We start from the raw sequence: 17,881 nt of genomic DNA, 5'->3' as shown, positions 1-17,881 counted from the left end.
CAATATGGGGTTGGAAATGCAACTCAGGATTGAATAAGATGCGAACAGTCTCGATCAGCATGAGACAGTGCGAGAGGGATAGAATTAGAGGCAGGGGCTGGAGATGGTGGTTTCGGTCTTACCAATGTTTAGTCAGACTACTTGTCCAACATCCAGGCAACACAGAGGCAGTGGAGAAGTAGAAGCTGACCCCATGCCTGTGGACAATGTCACCAAGAGGCAGCATGTAGATGACAAAGTGGAGGGTGCCAAGGATAGATCATTGGGGAAGTCCAGAGGTAATGGTGTGGGACGGGAAGAGAAGCCATTGCTGGATATACTTTGGCTAAGGTCGACTAGTTGAATGGAACCAAGCGGTGGCAATCCCACCAAACTGGCAACGGGGGACAGGAGGATCGCGTCCTCAACTGTATCAAAGGCTCCAGAGGGCTCAAGAAGGGATCATGCACCACAGCCACAGAGGATGTGATTGGGATAAAGTCTGCCACAGGTGTATTATTCAACATCCTTCAAAGGTACAATAAACAAAGGACTTTAGAAACCGTCTCTCTCATAACTACATTAGATGGACAGACTGTCAATTATATAACACATTTGAATTGAATGGAATGGCCTGATTCCTTGACCTATGTCAAATGCTTTAAATGACCTATTAGATGGTCACCCTCCAACGACAATGGCAGCAAACTAAACACACAGACCAAGGCATTCTTGAACTATGCAGGTCTCTGCCTTATCCTGAGGTGTGACAATTAGCCAGGCTGTTAAGTATATTTGATCCAACAGAGTGATTATCCTACATTATTTCAACAGTGACTAAGCTTCAAAAGTACTTCATTGTCTGTAAAGCGCTTTGGAACGTCCCGAGGTCATGAAAGGTGTTTTTTCTTTACTAACTCCAAGTGGTTGTGCTTTCTAATTTTCTGTAACAGGAAATCGCGAGAGGTCTACACTAGGGAAACGTTGGCCTGGATTTTGTATACGCCGTCATATGTGCTCAGAAAGACCCTGCAAGTTCCAGGTTTCCGCATGCGCGAAAACTCGGAACCTGCGATGTCAAGTTTCGCTTGGACAGATGCTTCGCTTCCGCTACAAAAATCACTTGCGCTGGCACAGAGTTGGGTTATTTGCCCAACTACTGCCCAGCAAATGCCCATTAAACCCTTACGTCTGGTAAACGCAGGCGTAAGGCCTTCTTTTACCAGCGTATGGGTAAAAATATATATATTTTTTTTAATGATTTAAACATTCACATACATTTAAAATTAGTTTAGGTAAATTTTGGCCTGTTTTAGAATGTTTACATTTATTTTTCAAAAAATTAAATTTTTATTTTAAATGCTTTATTAAAGGGTCTTTTAATTAATTTTGACCATGGGAACATTTGTTTTTATTTAAGTGGTGTGAATTCTTATTTATTTGGGGATTTTGAATGCGCTTATGGGGATTCCGTACGTAAATGGAATCCCATAAGCATAATAGGAATCCCCCTTTTTGATTGGTTGGCCTGGCCCGGCCCATATAATCCCAGGGACGATTGCGAACCGCCTGCGCCCCTGGGATCCGTGGGCCTTTACACTGACGTATGCCTGCAGGCCCAGGACACGAAGAGTCCAAAGCGCCGGAGACACCAGGTAAGTTCGGATTTTCTTTCCAGTTCGGAGGAGTATTCTTCTGGTACACCTCCGACCGCCAATTCAGGGCCAATAGGAATGAGTTGCACGATCAATGAGAGAGATTGCAGCCCCATCTAAAAATTCTGAGTTGCAGTTTGCAGAGTGACATACAGCAAAACAGAATTTTAAAACTCAAATGACTGCAATTCACACACAACAAAGTGTTGTACTCTCATCTCTGAATCCACAATAAACTCCACATGCATGGGAGAAAAAAACCCCCAGAAAATGTGTGGCTCGAACATCTCTAAGACTGCCTGCTCACTGTATTATCTTGAGTACACTGAATAAATGTACCTGTTAGATCTCGTGCTGCACTGCCGACAGGTAAGCCGAGACCTAGAGTATGGCTTAGCGATGTTTACCACGGTTGTGTTGCAACCTAAACCCAACTGTGATTGTAATGTAGCAAACTTATTGCAACAAATGTGTTACGTGACTGATGCGAGATTGAAATATTCCACAGCTAACACTGAAAGATACAGGCCTTACAAGTGTAATATCTGCAGTAAATTTACCTGCTACTTTACAAAACTTGACGATACAGGTAACTGTCTTTTTTCCCCCCTCTCTACAACCTCAGGTTCTCAATTATTTACATTGAGAGGTACTGATTTTTTAATGCTCTAATTCCCACAATAGATTTGCAGTATAAAAGTACTTAATTTATTCTTTTCTCCTCTCTTCCCCCCTCCCCAAAAAATGTTTTTCTCTTTTTTGTTATTTACACACTATTTAATATTTCCTACTAACGTCCAACTGTTGATCTGTAGAAGTTGCTGAAGCTGTTGTTGCACCAGCCCTGCCCGGGGAGGTTTCCCCCATTGTTGAGGCTCTGGTAACCACTGCCTGGCCAGGTGCTTACTCATCACGATTTGACTGACAGACTGAGGCCACATATCTGGGCCCAATGCCAAAGTGCCTCAAACATGCCCTTCCATCTCCCACCACAAAATTCAAATCTTCCTTAACGAGACAATTAAAAAAAACGAATTTCATCTGTTAGCTCTGATTTTGTATTTCTTGGCTGAAACTATACAAAGCACATAAGAAATGAAACCCATGTATGTTATTTCCCCCATCAGTCACACCCCTCCGTTAGTTGTAAACTTTCAGCCTGTGTATTGTAGTTCCACATAAGCAGGCTGAAAACTACAACTCACATTATGTATTTTTCTCCTTCATGCAGAACTTATCCACAGCTACTGGAAATTCTAAGCACCCAAGATCCAGGTAACAGCTCAAACTCAAGCCCCAGACAGAAGTTCCATTCGCTTCATCCTCCCATTTCAATTTCAGGTCACAGTATTTGACTATCATACCCGTGTACCAATAATTAAGCTAGTAGTAAAATTGTGCCCAGTTATCTTATAGAAAATAGATATAAACCAGGACTTTGGGTCATATTCCCAGCTGAAGCATTTTCCACTGGCACAACAGCCAAATTTTTTTTCAATTTATGAATCAGCCCATTATAGGACAGCAAGCAAATCAAAGGGAAGTGCCAAGTGACCTGGAAATAAAGACAAGTGAATGTGGCATTTGCAGTTCCCATAGGGAGAAGTGCACGGAGGGGGTTTTGGTGCAGAAACTATTTGTAAGTTTGATTAAACTGAGCCTGTAATAAGTTCAGTACTGTGGCAGAACCACTGAATGACTCTGACTAACACTATATAATTCTCTTTAACGATGTTCTAACACCAGCCTAAACCTGTAGTACTGTGTTAGGCATTACTGTGTTTTGTATATAGAATTTGCATGTACGGGGCGTGGCCCCTTTAAGAGCGCGGGAAAACGCGATGACATCACGTCGCAAACCACGGGACTGCCCGTTGAGTAAAGACCTGTTTGATTGTTCTCGTGTCGATCTCCGTTATTCGTAGGAATTTGTTAATTCCTACAGTACAGTATATAAATAAGTATTTTAGAATAAGGACTTAGTAGAAAGATAAAGAGCAAATTCAAGTCTCCATCAGTTGTAACATTACTGCTGGATTGGGCACGATGCACATCTAGAATTTGGCATCAGTAACTTCAGTGCACTGCAGGCTGGGAGGGGAGGGCGTGGCTGAAGTAGAGCGTGACTCTTAAAGACCAAAGGAATGATCCAAATTTATTTGAAAATAGCTTGACTGGGCAAAGCACAGCAACAAAAGCAAAAAAAGTTACCATTTAGAGCCAGCACTAAGCATGGCCTAGCAAAGAAGTTAGTGGAGTGGCAAAGCTTGAAGGAAAGCTGAAGGAGACCAAGAAAAAACACGGCTGTGAGGGGATTTCTCGGACCATGTGAGGCGAGTAAATTTACTTCCAACTTTAAATCCAAGAGTAGATGCAGAGAAAGATAAACTTTTTTTTAGCATTACCAAAGTGAAAAGAAAAGTAAATGTAAGTTAGCCTGCCAGCACATGGATCAAGTCGATGTAGTCACTTTTCCAATGTCAACCTGCCAACACAAGTAAGTAAATGGAAGCACTTTTCAGCACAAGCCCACATCTGGGGAGATGTAACTTTTAATACGTTTCCAATGTAAGTTCGCCAGCACTTGGAGGAAGTAACATGAATCCCATGTGTGTCTGCTATTAAGCAAGAGCCCCTTGCCAGTCTGTAATGTATTAAAAGAAAGACTTGCATTCACAGTGTCTTTCATGACCTCTGGATGTTCCAAACACTTTATAGCCAATTAGGTACTTTTGAAGTGTAGTCACTGTTGTAATGTAGGAAACACAGCAGCCAAATCCCACAAACAACAATGTAATAACGACCAGATAATCTGTTTTCAGGAGTTAGTTGAGAGATAAATATAGGTTCTTTTTCAAAGAGCACCATGAGTTATTTTACGTCCATCTGAGGGGGCAGACCGGACCTCAGTTTAACGTCTCAGCCGACAGACAGCACCTCTGGCAGTGCAGCCCCCCCTCAGTGGTGCACTGGAGTGTCAGCCGAGATTCTGTGCTCGAGTCAGTGGGACTTTCACCTCTGAGGTAGACGGTTGTGGGTTTGAGTGCTACCACTGAGCCACTGGGGAAAGTGGAGTCTGGAAATATAGCACTAAATGTCATTGGACAAGTAATTATCTCTTTATTCTTCCAGAAAACCATTGTGGGTGATTTGTGGTGCAACTGTTAGTGAAGAATGGAAATATGAAACACCACTATGAACTTTTTCGCTCTTCATTGCATATTCCTTATCCGATTGGTCTTGAAATCAGAAAGACAACTGAAACACTGAAATCTATTGATAAAATCCTGGGATGTAACCGACATTGCAAGGTTGGCTATTTTTGCTGATTTTAAAATGGTGAAATATTTGTTGAAGCTATTAACAACGTCGCCTTTGAAATATTGTATGAAAGGAATTAAATTTTCTTTCAAGCAGTTACAATAATTCCTTCAAGAGCAACAGTTCAGCATCAAGACGATGGTGTACATAACCACAGATTCAGCTCCTGCAATAGTGAGACGTCACAAGGCATTTGTGATAAAACATGAAGAACAAAACCAGCTCTGTTAGGGTACCATTCATCAGACTGTGCTTTGTACAAAGAACAAGGGCAAATTTGCATCTTGCAAACAGAAATGAAGTTCCTCAACATCAACAATTCAAGGTGCACTTATTTGTAGCTTCCGCTGAATATGAACCTCTGATGCACTGTGACGTCAGAGGCTGAACCAAAAGCTGCGTCCTACATCGACCCTGGACAAATAGGAAAGTAGTCTTAGAATTCCTCAACAGCCCCCACAGCTAGAAAGCAAGTAAGTCTACAAGATGATGACAATGATGAGCCTTGCCTTAGCAGGCATCCTTGAACTAGGTAGAATCAACACTGTTTTATGAAAGGGAAATCATGTTTGACAAATCTATTAGAGTTTTTTGAGGTTGTAACTAGCAGGGTAGATAAGAGGGAGCCAGTAGATGTAGTGTATTTGGATTTTCAGAAGGCATTCAATAAGGTGCCACACAAGAGGCTGTTACACAAAACATGGGTTCATGGGATTGGGGGTAATATATTAGCATGGATTGAGGATTGGTTAATGGACAGAAAAGAGTGTAGGAATGAACTGGTCATTTTCAGGATGGCCAGGGTGTAATTCATGGAGTGTCGCAAGGACCAGTGCTAGATGAGGGGACCGAGTGCAATACATCCAAGTTTGCTGATGATACAAAGCTATATGGGAAAGTAAGCTGCGAGGAGGACGCAGAGAGGTTGGGCAAGAAGGTGGCAGATGGAGTGTAATGTGGGAAGTGTGAAATAACCCACTTTGGCTCAGTTTTGGTCCCCTTAACTAAGGAAGCATATACTTGCCTTAGAGGGGGGTGCAATGAAGGTTCACTAGATTGATTCCTGGGATGAGATGGCTGTCCTGTGAGGAGAGATTGTGCAGAATGGGCCTGTATTCTCTGGCGTTTAGAAGAATGAGGTGTGATCTTTTTGAAATGTATAAAATTCTTAGAAGGCATGACAGGGGCAGATGCTGGGAGGTTGTTTCCTTCGGCTGAAGTGTCTAGAACTCGGGGTCACAGTCTCAGGATAAGGGGTCGACCATTTAGGACTGAGATGAGGAGAAATGTCTTCACTGAGAGGGTTGTGACTCTTTGGAATTCTCTACCCCAAAAGGCTGTGGATGCTCAGTCGATGAGTATATTCAAGACTGAGATCGATAGATTTTTGGGCACTAAGGGAATCATGGGATATGGGCATAGGGCAGGAAAGTGGAGTTGATGTAGAAGTTCAGCCGTGATCTTACTGAATGGCTGAGCAGGCTCGAAGGGCTGAATGGCCTACTCCTGCTCCTATTTCTTATGTTTTTGTGTTCAATGAGCTCAAGAAGGGCCATCTAGGAAAGGCAGACAATGCCGAAAATGAGGCACAGCGTACGAGTTTTCATGAGTGAACGACAGTTGTTTGAGACAGATGTTACATTAAGACAGTTGCTTCAATTCCCTATGTTGACAGAGCAGGTGTTGGCAACGGAGAATCCTTGCTCTGATTTTGTTAACTTCTTGTGCAACCTGCACCAAGAGTTTGAGTCACATTTCGAGGATCACTGAACTTGCATTGTTCATCCCTGACATTGCAGCTCAATGGCATCACCCAGCAAACCTTTTGTGAACAGAGGGAAAATTCAGCAGGAACTTGTTCAGCTGCAGGCCAATGAATTTCAAAGCAAGAGCCCAGAAGAATGAAGAATTCTGAACAAGCTGGTTAAAATCAAAAGCACAAAATATCCAACACTCAAAGTCCTTACAATTGCTATTTGCACAATGTTTAGTTACATCTAGTCAGTCTGCACTCAACACCACAATTTTATCTGAATTCATTCTCTGGGTATGGGCATCACAGTCAAGGCCAGCATTTTTTGCCCATCCCTAGTTGCCCTTGAGAAGGTGGTGTTGTTCTTGAACTGCTGCAATCTTGTGCGGTGAAGGTGTTCCCACAATGCCATCACGTAGGACAGGCCAGAATTTTGACAATGAAGGAACAGCAGCTATACATGTCCAAACCAGAATGATGCGGGCCTTAGAGGGGAACTTGGAAGTGATGGTGTTCCCATTCAACTGCTAGCCTTGTCCTTTTAGGCAGTGGAGGACATGCAAAGCACAGTCATCACAGATGCCCATCTCTTTGTATACCTATATCAGAGCATCATACTGGTGCAATTCTGGTGTTTGGTATGCAGTCGGAAGGGCAGTTTTTCCCATTTAACTGATAAAGACTCGACACCTCTCAAACATCTAAAAGGGCTTCCCATGCAATAAATTAACTTAACGTTCCATAACTGCAAACACGGCAGCCAATCTGCATACAGCAAGATCCCATAAACAGCAATAAAGTGAGTAACCAATCAATGCTGCAATAGTAGGATCAGAGTATGGGTTAGCTGCCAAACACAAGGAACAAAACCTAGCTCTGTGAGAATATCTCTGGACAATATTGCACAAAAACTGAAGAACTCTGGGAGCTTATAGAAAATATACAGTACCCAACTCTGAAAGCATTTGCAATTGCCATATGCACAATGTTTGGCTCGACCTGAATTTGCACATCTGAGATCAGAATTCCAGTGTATCCGGGTTCTGCCCCAAATTCAAATCTCCAATCACAACTCTATCTGAATTCCAACCTCCACCCCTCTTCACCTCAGGGGGGAGTTGGGAGTTCTAGGACACCAAGGACATCAATCCTCATTCATACTTGTCCCCCCTTTATAATTACACACTATCAAATCCACATTCATATACATTCCCTATTACCATTAGATACTATGCTTAAGCCGCTTTCCAAATATTCCACATTTTCAAATCAGTCAAAAAATTGCAGATTATCGTTAATAGATCATCACAGGATATATGATTTGGAGTTCTAGTTTTTAGTCCAACTTAATAGGCATGTTTCCCCCATTTGCACAGTACACACATCAGAAAGTTATTACATATATAAAACATTCTGCACCAAAAATGTACTAAGTATCAAAAATCTCAATGTTCTGGGGAATGTGGGTCATGTTTCCAGAAGTCATCCCCATCACTAGGAAAAGAAACCGCACACATTATGCTCTACAATTGCAACTACAGCACTGAGTGTTACCAATTACAAATCATGTTGGCACACAGTTTCGAACACTAGGCAGCAGAAATGTTGACAGTAAACAACTGAAAATCATCAAGTTAGGATAAATTTAATTCTCTTTCAATAATTTGGGATAGAGTAAAATATAAAGTGTTACGATTTGTAACGGCAAATGACAAAAAGTGTGACAACATTCAGCTTGTTTTTACTTCAGTCGACAGTGAATTAACACATGTAGAAAATTCACACTAACTTTTAATGTGCGCTTTGCTAATATATGTTTTTCGGCCTTCAGTGGAGCAATGGGTTAGCACATTGTCCCTTTTACCTCCAAACCCCCAATCGCGCAGAAAATGTATGCTTGTTAAAAATTATAATGGGAAATTAATATTCAAAGTTGGTTATGTGATACAAATGTAGTGAATCAGTTAACCTGGAGAGTTTGATGCTGAAACATGTTCCTTTCTCCAAAACATGAGGACCAAAAAGGTTTTTTTAAAAAGCCTACGCAATACATGGGCCAGTAAATTTTCAGTGCTTCGAATTAAGATTAGATGACCGGTTATTCCTCAATTACCTTGACAGCAAACTCCATATTGTTAGCTCTATGTACGCAGCGCTTGCAGATCGAGTAGGAGCCAACCCCGATATCTTCTTTTAGCTCGTATCCATCACTGAACTGCATACTGTTCCCATGCAACTGTTTCCACCAAACACAAAAATAAGTCAAATCTGTAGATCTGATTTTCACTCTAGCATTCCTTCATATCAAAAATATTAGATTTCTTTTGAGAACACAGAATCTTGCCCAACATTAGCATGTACTCTATAGACATTTTGTGAGTTCAGCATCACAATCACTTGGTATTTGACTATCTATGCATCATACCTGTACAATAGGGTGTACCGCTGTGAGTGGGGTGCTTTGGCCTTCTTCCACTGCACTGGTAGCCACAAAACTAAATCCTCTGAACAGCTGATGTGCATTAGCACTTGGTGGAATGCCAGGTGAATCTAACCAAAGGGAAATCAATCAATTGTCAATCATTTCTTTCCATAATGAAGTGTCATGAATATTGTAATTCTCAATATGTGACACAATCTCATTGAACTTTGCTATTCAAGAAAGGATATTGTTTCAGCTGAGATTTCAAGTATTACAGGAGTCATAAATTCTAAAACAAAAGACTGTTATTTGTGAAGAACTGCCATAGTGCCGTCAGGAGCTATCATCATATAACTGCCCAGACAGGGATCTATAATGACCAATGGATCACCACCACTAATCCCAACTTGAAGATTCTGCCTTGAAATTACGATGTGGGAATATTCACATATAAAGCCCTTTTATGTATTCAGATTAAATTCCTTTGTCAGCTATTTTAACAGAGGCATTAGCTAATTTGTTTTAAATGGGTTAACACCTCTGTTAAAATAGTGGGCTAAAGAATTTAATACAAGTGCAGAAAGGGTTTAAACCATAGTCTTCACACAGTGTAATTTTCACGTCTTTGGGATTTTAATCCACCAAAAATGAACCCTATACTGACAACATGTCCCCTTTATATAGACCCTGAAGCACTTCATTTCGCATTCACATACGAAAATATATATCCGAGATGAGTAGGATGGCATGAATGCAGATAGAATTCACTTTTAAACTCTGCTTCTGCGGGATTGGGTTCCATAGACACGCGAGGTAAAATCGCCAACTCCATTCTTCTCTAAATAAACTAACATTTACCTTTGAAAACTATGTCTGAAGACTGGCATCATTAAAAAATGCTCATCATAGGACAACATTTAAAGAAATTTTAAACAAAATAAATCATCACTATGATTCCAGAGGAGATCTGTGGAATTAAAGACAAGTTAATCCAGGATAGTATAGTGTGCAATCTTTGCTCTGTCCAGCTCCTAATCGGTACCAATTCATCAGGGCAAAGTAGAGACTTCAAACCAGATTGAGAACAGGATTCCTCTTTCAGAGGGGTTTTTTCTGACTAGGTCTTAGAAGAGATTGAGAAATAATGCAGCTCATTCTCCCAAAAGCTTTGGAAATTTGAGTGCGAGCATGTAAAGGATAAGTTGAGTTGAAGGACTTGCTAGCCTGATGCACATCTGATATTGCGACTCCAGTGGCTTTGAATTTGAAGATATTTTTCCTCTTCAGTTAGTTTTCTGCAAATATTCCTCAAAAATCAGGTAACATTTGCATGGTGCCAAGTCATCACCAAGTAGCAGGTACAGGAAGCACCAACCCAGACAACTAATCAGGAATGCTTTCCTTCATAGTGTACAAATTTGAAGGGTTTATTTTAAAAACTAGGTGAGCATGTATGCTTTACTAACACCATAATACTAACAATGTTGGAAAAGTGAAAAGAATGCACGATATAAACCACAGGAGAGATCTTTCAAAATATCCAGGTATACTTTTTGACTTGGAACAATCAATTAAGTTTAATTAATATTGTAAATAGCATACAGAAAGTTAAATTCTATTTAAGTTTTCATGTAAGGTAGTTACTGTAACAGAGACAAAACTTCCTTCAATATTTATCCACAACATGAAGTGCAAATCAAATTATGAATAAAACCTTTTGTTTTTGGAAAGGTAGAAAGTTGTGTTTTCACACAATTCATACTGATGATAGCAGAGTAATCATCTGTACCTTTTGGTGTTTTAGCTGTAAATTCTGGATCAAAGCAGAAAGTGTCTTCTGGCTTACCAGAAGCAGGTTTAAATGGAGGTTGAATTTCCTTTCTGACCAGTTTCTGAGAAAAAGAGAACGTTTAGTTTTTACCTGTTTCAGTCATTTCATTTTGAATTACAGTGTGTACAACTATCAATACCCAAGTATGTTACTTTTAATTATTTTTCAGTCTATATTGTTTTTAAAAATTCTGGATTTATAAAACTGCAACACCCTTTCACAAATTACAGACGCAAAGGATGCCAAGACCTTACAGAAGAATTCATAAGTTTTGATTACCCTAAGAGTTACACATTCTACACTACATATAATTCCAGAACAAAATGTATTCTAATAGGCCAGAAAATGTATAATATAAAACACAAACATTTTATTAACAGCAGAGGAAGAAATCTTTTGAGCAAGCAATGAATTAAAAGCCATGACAATTTAGATTTTAACTTTGGGTTTTTCAGGAGTAAAAAACATTACATTTAACAGCTTTGTGACCTTGATCTTGCTTGTTGGAATGGGAAACACCTACATTCCAGTCAATGGTAGCAAAGAATGGATGCCTTTTGATCTCTTCAACTCCATCAGGGCCAGCTCCTACAAGAATTAAGATCATGGGATGTTTATTTGTAGTTGTGGCTGTATGAGGGCAGAGGCCAATCTCCAGCCCAGCACAATCAACTGTTCTTGCAAGTACCATGCACTGGAGAATTTGAAAATCATGAATGAATGCTGCATTACTGGACTGTTCTACTCACTGCTGCAGAAGCAGTGCACCAGTGGACAGATAACTGCCTTATACAAGCCACTTCCACAATGTGCAGGAACATATGAAATTCACTATTATACATTTCAGCACAGGTATTTCCACTGTAAATCAGCATTTTAGAAGAAATTCAACTATGCGCAACATTTTTCACGCACTGCACCAGTGGTAATACATCACTTGGTTTTCTTCAGTGACAGTTGAAATTGTATTCTGGCCTCCTTAACAGTGAAATTACTGAGAAGACAGCTTTTATGTTATGCAAAGCAAAAGAAGTGGGAGATGAGCTTTTCTCTACTGTGCTCCCCAATGCACTTTAGCGTACTATGGAAAAGAGCTAGTTGCTTCAATAGCAGCTAAAAACTACAGAAAATACACAAACAAATTCTGCTTTTACTTGGAATTAAATTCAAGGCTTTTTTTTTTTATAAACAAAAGATATGGTTCTCGTGGCCATAATACACAAATCTATAAGGGGCAGGACATAAGCTAAGATGAGAGAAAGTGAACTTACAGTTCAGATTTCCTTGCTTTATATCGGTAGGTGGATATGTGGAATGAACTAAATAGAGAGTGGATAGATTGTCAGTAAATTCATGGAGGAATTGGATGGATATTTGGCGAGGGGGTGAATGAGGGCACGAGAGATAGAATGATGCTTCCTAAATTTTGGGTTGACCTGATGGACTGTGATAGTCTTCTCTGGTACTGTCTCTCCTATATTTCTACACATTAAACTGTTGGGCAGCCCAGAGGGTAGGGAACTCAGTTCGGTGCCCAAACAGATATGCAACGTATTTGCACTGGGGACACCAGAAAATGGAACCTTCTAACCTTTTCCCTCCATGTTCATGTTTTATAATTTTAAAGATGACATTTCTAGTAATTAAAAAATATATACTTTAGAAAGCTACTTCCAGCGTACAGTACGGACAACACCTTAAACAGGCATGCAATAAGGTATTACAATTTTGTTTCTCTCAAGTGCCAAGAGGCCGAAACTTTAATATAGAGAGGGACAATTATAAAAAAAATGAAGCAATACCTAGTCTGTTCCCAGGATTTCGCTTGAATAACGTTCTTAGAAGACCTTGAGCTTCTGGACTAAGAAACTGAGGCATTCCTAATTTAGCTCTTGGAAAAAGTAAATGGATTCATTATTGTATTTAAATGATACACATTGCATACTTACACAGAGCAGCTTTTTTTTTCAGCCTTCAATGAACATATAGCATTTCATTTTTTTTTTAATTTTTTATAAAGTTCATGATAATTCTCATTCCCTGCATGATGGGCAGGATAGGCTCATTACATAATGAGCAACAAGCTCAAATGTTCTACAGTGCTCCCATAAGTGAACATTATTCATCTAAGATGCACAGTATCAATGGTATAAGCCTTAGAAGCACTGTCACCAAAGTATATTATATCTTTTAGACTGCCATGGTGATAAAAGACATGGGGGAAGTGCTGACGAAATGAGATCTCTGGTGGTTACTTGTCAAGTTTCTCATTCTATCACTTACTTCCCAGGCCACCAATGTGCAGGTTTCACAGAAAAGGGGATGGAATCCTGGAGTAAGCGGGTACAAATCCCGTTTAATAAAAACTGAATTTGACCTATTCAGTCACCATAGACCAATAACCCTAATTAGCATAGGCTCAGAGCGCAGAAGGAGGCCATTCAGCCCATCATGACTGTGTTGTCTCTTTGAAAGAGCTTTCCAATTAGTCCATTTCCCCATCTCTTTCCCTTTATCGCTGTAAGTATATATTTAATTCCCTTTTGAAAGTTACTATTGAATCTTTCATGCAGTGTATTCCAGATTGGAACTCGCTGTGTAAAAAATCTCATCTCCCCTTTTGTTCTTTTGCCAGTTATCGTAAACATTCTATGTAGAAAGAATACAATCCCCCTAAACATTGGTACAAATCCCAAAATCCATGTAATAAAAACAGCATTTGACATTTTCAAGTCACTAAATTAGTGGCCCTGTTAATTTACTTGCATAATTCCAACAAGATTAGCCAATCTTAAAATATAATTATGCCATTTATACTACGGAAATACATAAAAATGTAAATTTGTGTTTAATTTTGGAAACTACTTTTTCAACACTTAAATTGCTTTGCCGAGCCCTACTATCTATGATATGGACATTTTGAAATTTAAAATGGCCGTAAATTTGTCACCATGACAAAACATGCTATTTCCAATTTCAGTTTGATGCTGACAGAATTTTTTTTTCCTCAGAGAAGGTAAGGTAGCCAGTTTGGTCTTAACATGCCATAATGTGACAACTAGTATCCCGATTACAATAAATACTTTGCTGTCCAATCTCCTTGCAACACAGTCCAAAGTGACACTGCCGGAAATGGCTCAGCAATAAAATCCTGTGTTAATTCACAGAGTTAAAGAATAGTATTTAGGGCACAGCTCTCATTTCCCATGTTTTAGTCTTTGAGATGCAAACCATGTTGCTACAATGATTCATTTCTGAATGTGAAAAATCTTAATACCAAGTTGAAATTATTTTTAAGTAGCCATTAAGAATGCACAATGTACTGGACATAAAACTGACCAGGATTATTTCTGAATAAGTCTGCAGTGATGACGTTCCAATAGTTAATTTTCATGTTCAACATTAACGATGTGAAAATGCAGAGATATTCAATTGGACAGTTGCTGCCAGCAAGAAAAATGACTTAAAATTAAACCAGTTTACGTTATAAACAGCAGTGACTGATTTTCAAATTGCAATCTCATTTTGTGGTTTCAGGTGAAATATGTAATTTGCTGCGGTTTAAGTCTGTTTCTGACATGTGCTGTAATCCCCAATTAGATATGTGCGTTCTAATCACTCTCAGGTATCCATTATTCTCCATTTAAATTAGTCACCTCTGTCTACTTCTGACAGATTGATGTGCAGATGATGCAAGGGCATTGGCGGGGGGGGGGCAATGAAGCACCAAACTGTGAAGTCACATTGTATAATTTCACTGGTTTCAAAACTAGCGTAATGTGTTTCGCACAGGTTATCCATTTAGAGCTGCAATCATGTAAACGCACCACAGAACATTCAAACAAACTGATCAAAAGGGCATAGTGGCTCTTACAGTCAAACACTCAACCTCTAACTCAAAGGGTGCTCATTCAAACCGCTGCCTGGAATTGCATTTTAACCTGCCTGCTCTTGTTGAGTAAATTTTGATAGATTTTATCCTAATTCCAGAAACTATCAGGACCCTGACCAACCTGCAACAGTACCCTCTCCAGACTGACACTATTTAGGAACAAACGCAAGACCCAGATTTCCCATAGTTCCAACTGGCAGGAGGGTTTCCTCTTACTGAATAAGCTCGGTGCAAATGGCAGAAATCAACAATGGAGAACAAACAATTGCCAACAAGGGTGAAAACGGAAATGTGTAGATATGTTCCCTCATTTTTTTTTTCTATTGTAAAGGACTGAATGAATTGGCATGTTTATCACAGGCTCGTACTTCAAATAAACATTTACATCATCCATTTGTCCAATATCTATTTAATATTTGCTTGTAACTTTAAAAAAGGTCACAAGAGGAGGTGGCACAGGGTGTTTATTAAGTTAACCTGCAAATTAATATGACAGTATGAATTGAACAAAAGTAGTCAACAAACTTACTTGAGTATCATGTTCATAGTTTCATTCCGGTCTTTACCTTGGAATGGCAACGTACCAGTAAGCATCTCAAACTAAAAGTAAAAGCAAAGTAATGACAGTAGCACCAAAGTAATACTGGACCTCAATTTTTATAATGCATAGCTAATTGTTTTGTTTAAATCAGTAACACTATGATAACCACTGCATAACATTCAAATGAACAAATGTTGTCCATCAGCATTGCATGCATATTAAAAACCAGTGGAAGTTTCATATTTTACATTTATGTAACACACACACAAACAAATTTGATAGGATGTAAACCAGCAACATATAGCCAACCTGTGACAGCAGTATAAAAATAAGTTGCAGTTTATTGCAAACAAGTGATAGAACTTCATGGCTCTGTCTTGATTAAAAGGGGAAATAATTTATACCATTTTGTTCAGAGATAAAGGGTGAGTTTGCACTCCAAATTTAGCACTGCCGTCAAACAGTTTCCACTTTGCTACAATGCTAAAGTTGGAGCATAAAGATGGAGTCAGTGATCGGACTTCTCCGGACACTCAGGATCCGACATTGACACCCCAATGAGCCAGGGGTTCACACTAGAAGTGCGAACCTTCAGCTCAGCATAAATCAGGAGTTCGAGCCTCCAACTGAAACTGAAACATAAAAGTGCAGCCTTATACCATCACACCGCCGTCTGAAACGCGAGTGGAGCTGAAAATTGGCTTCAGAATTGCGGACTGAGAGCAACCTTGAAGTGCTCATATAACTTAGCTCTCCATACTCAACATTAACTCCAGAGCAAATCACTCTCGGTTCCCTTTCCAGTACAACTGCACCCCAAGAAACCCAGAAAAGAGCAACATACAAATGGAACCAAACTGAAAATTCTGTACCAGGATATATCCAGTCACTTTAATTAAAATACCAAACAGAACAATGCAAAGTTAAGCAGGCAAAATCTCACACATACCATAAGCACACCAAATGACCACCAATCTGCACTCTGTGTGTGACCTCGCCTGTTTACTACTTCTGGTGCCATGTACTCCACAGTACCACAAAATGAGTATGCCTTCTTTTCTTGGTCAACTGATTCTTTACTTAGCCCAAAATCTATAAACAGAGTAATGTCAAAAATGTGAATACTTTGTAAATAAGTAACTTCTACCTCTTTAAAGTGTCACAACTGATTAAACACAAGTCGTGACTCATTACTAAAATGCCCATGTGTGTGCACGTCTTCAGTTGACTAAGCTTTGGGGGGGGGGGGGGGAAGAAACGGCGATGTATATTTTCTCGTCCCCTACCAAAATTAATCTATAGAACACTACAACTCAAGGAAAAAAATAAGTTTCAATTTTTATCATGTGATTTTTGTTGAACATGAATAAACAAAATACTTATGGGCAATGCATAAGCTACCTGGAGTTTAAACTCCAATATATCCCACCCACAAAATACAGATTACAGCAACAAAACAACGAACTGAGTGCTATTCCAACTAACTACTAGAACACACTTCTCGGCGTAAAGGCTGGAATTCCCATTTGAGAAAAACCAGAAATCCTTAGATGTTATTTCCTATGAGATTATCTGAACCAGTCTCCTAAATTATACAAAAAAGGCTTGCAAATGTAAAATGGAGAAATTTGTTCAAAGAGCTATAATGAAATATAGTAACCACCTTTAGGATAATTTTAATCAAATATAACTTTTTTATGGTATATACCATGTCTTAAGGGAACAATCTTGTATTTAGTTTTGTTGTAAAGAAAACTGTTCATACATTTGGAACCGTGATAGGTTCGAGACTCACTCTTCTTTGAAGATAATTTTAAATTAAATTTTAATCTCAAATACAGTATATGATGGTTTCTGTACGTGTCAGACATCCAGCTGACCAACATTTTTTTTTAAAATAACTAATAATTTCTGACTGTCTACTGAGAAAATTCTTGGTTAAGATGCAAGCTTTTCCTTACATGGCATTACTTTTAATCTTTATCAATAAATCCATTTCAGCATCAATGCAGATGTATATTTGCTTAATCAGAATTTTGTTCAGGTCAGCATATGAGTACACAAGTAGATATTTTTCATTTCAGTTTTAATTAAAGCACTGCTGCGATAGTTCCTAAAAAAACCTAAGCAGTTTAAACTCCAAGAACTAGGCCATCATTTTGTTGCACAAAGTCGAATGTAGCAAGGATGTTCTTTTTTTAATTCAGTTTTAAAAATTATTCTATATTTGATATTCTGTATTAATTTCTCAAAACAGCTTCAACTTTAAAAAAAGGTGATTTTGTACATCAAATTTTAATTAAATTTCAGATTATTATTTCTGAGGATGTATTTAAATGATAACCGTGGCTTTGATGCAAAGCTGGCTCTCTTTACACCGACACTTCTTATAGTGCCAATTTGGAGTCAGGGCTGGACCCAAATCCGGAGTGAAGCAACGTGAGACTCCCTCCTGCTGACAATCTCAATCCAGATCACCAAAGAACT

At 39.1% G+C, this 17,881-nt stretch overlaps 1 protein-coding gene across 5 annotated transcripts in view; it reads right to left on the bottom strand.

The window, feature by feature from the left end:
- The window catches only part of LOC147124943 (ribosomal protein S6 kinase alpha-6), a 141,391-nt gene that overhangs the window by 28,254 nt on the left and 95,256 nt on the right, over positions 1-17,881 (bottom strand). For 4 of the 5 annotated variants that reach the window (XM_085995169.1, XM_085995145.1, XM_085995160.1 and 1 more), the window contains 7 exons: positions 16,344-16,486; positions 15,383-15,453; positions 12,764-12,852; positions 11,485-11,549; positions 10,920-11,022; positions 9,134-9,258; positions 8,822-8,944 (listed from right to left, as the gene is read on the bottom strand). In XM_085995169.1, the coding sequence (XP_085851295.1) occupies positions 8,822-8,944; positions 9,134-9,258; positions 10,920-11,022; positions 11,485-11,549; positions 12,764-12,852; positions 15,383-15,453; positions 16,344-16,486 (719 nt within the window). The remainder of the gene's footprint in view (positions 1-8,821; positions 8,945-9,133; positions 9,259-10,919; positions 11,023-11,484; positions 11,550-12,763; positions 12,853-15,382; positions 15,454-16,343; positions 16,487-17,881) is intronic. The other variant, XM_085995153.1, reaches the window with a different exon arrangement.

The sequence above is a fragment of the Somniosus microcephalus genome, chromosome 1, assembly GCF_052327205.1.
Source record: "Somniosus microcephalus isolate GS21.2 chromosome 1, FLI_Smic_1.0, whole genome shotgun sequence".
In the NCBI taxonomy this organism is placed as follows: Eukaryota; Metazoa; Chordata; class Chondrichthyes; order Squaliformes; family Somniosidae; genus Somniosus; species Somniosus microcephalus.
The sequence above is the reverse complement of the archived record's forward strand: the minus strand, read 5'-3'. Positions and strand labels throughout refer to the sequence as shown.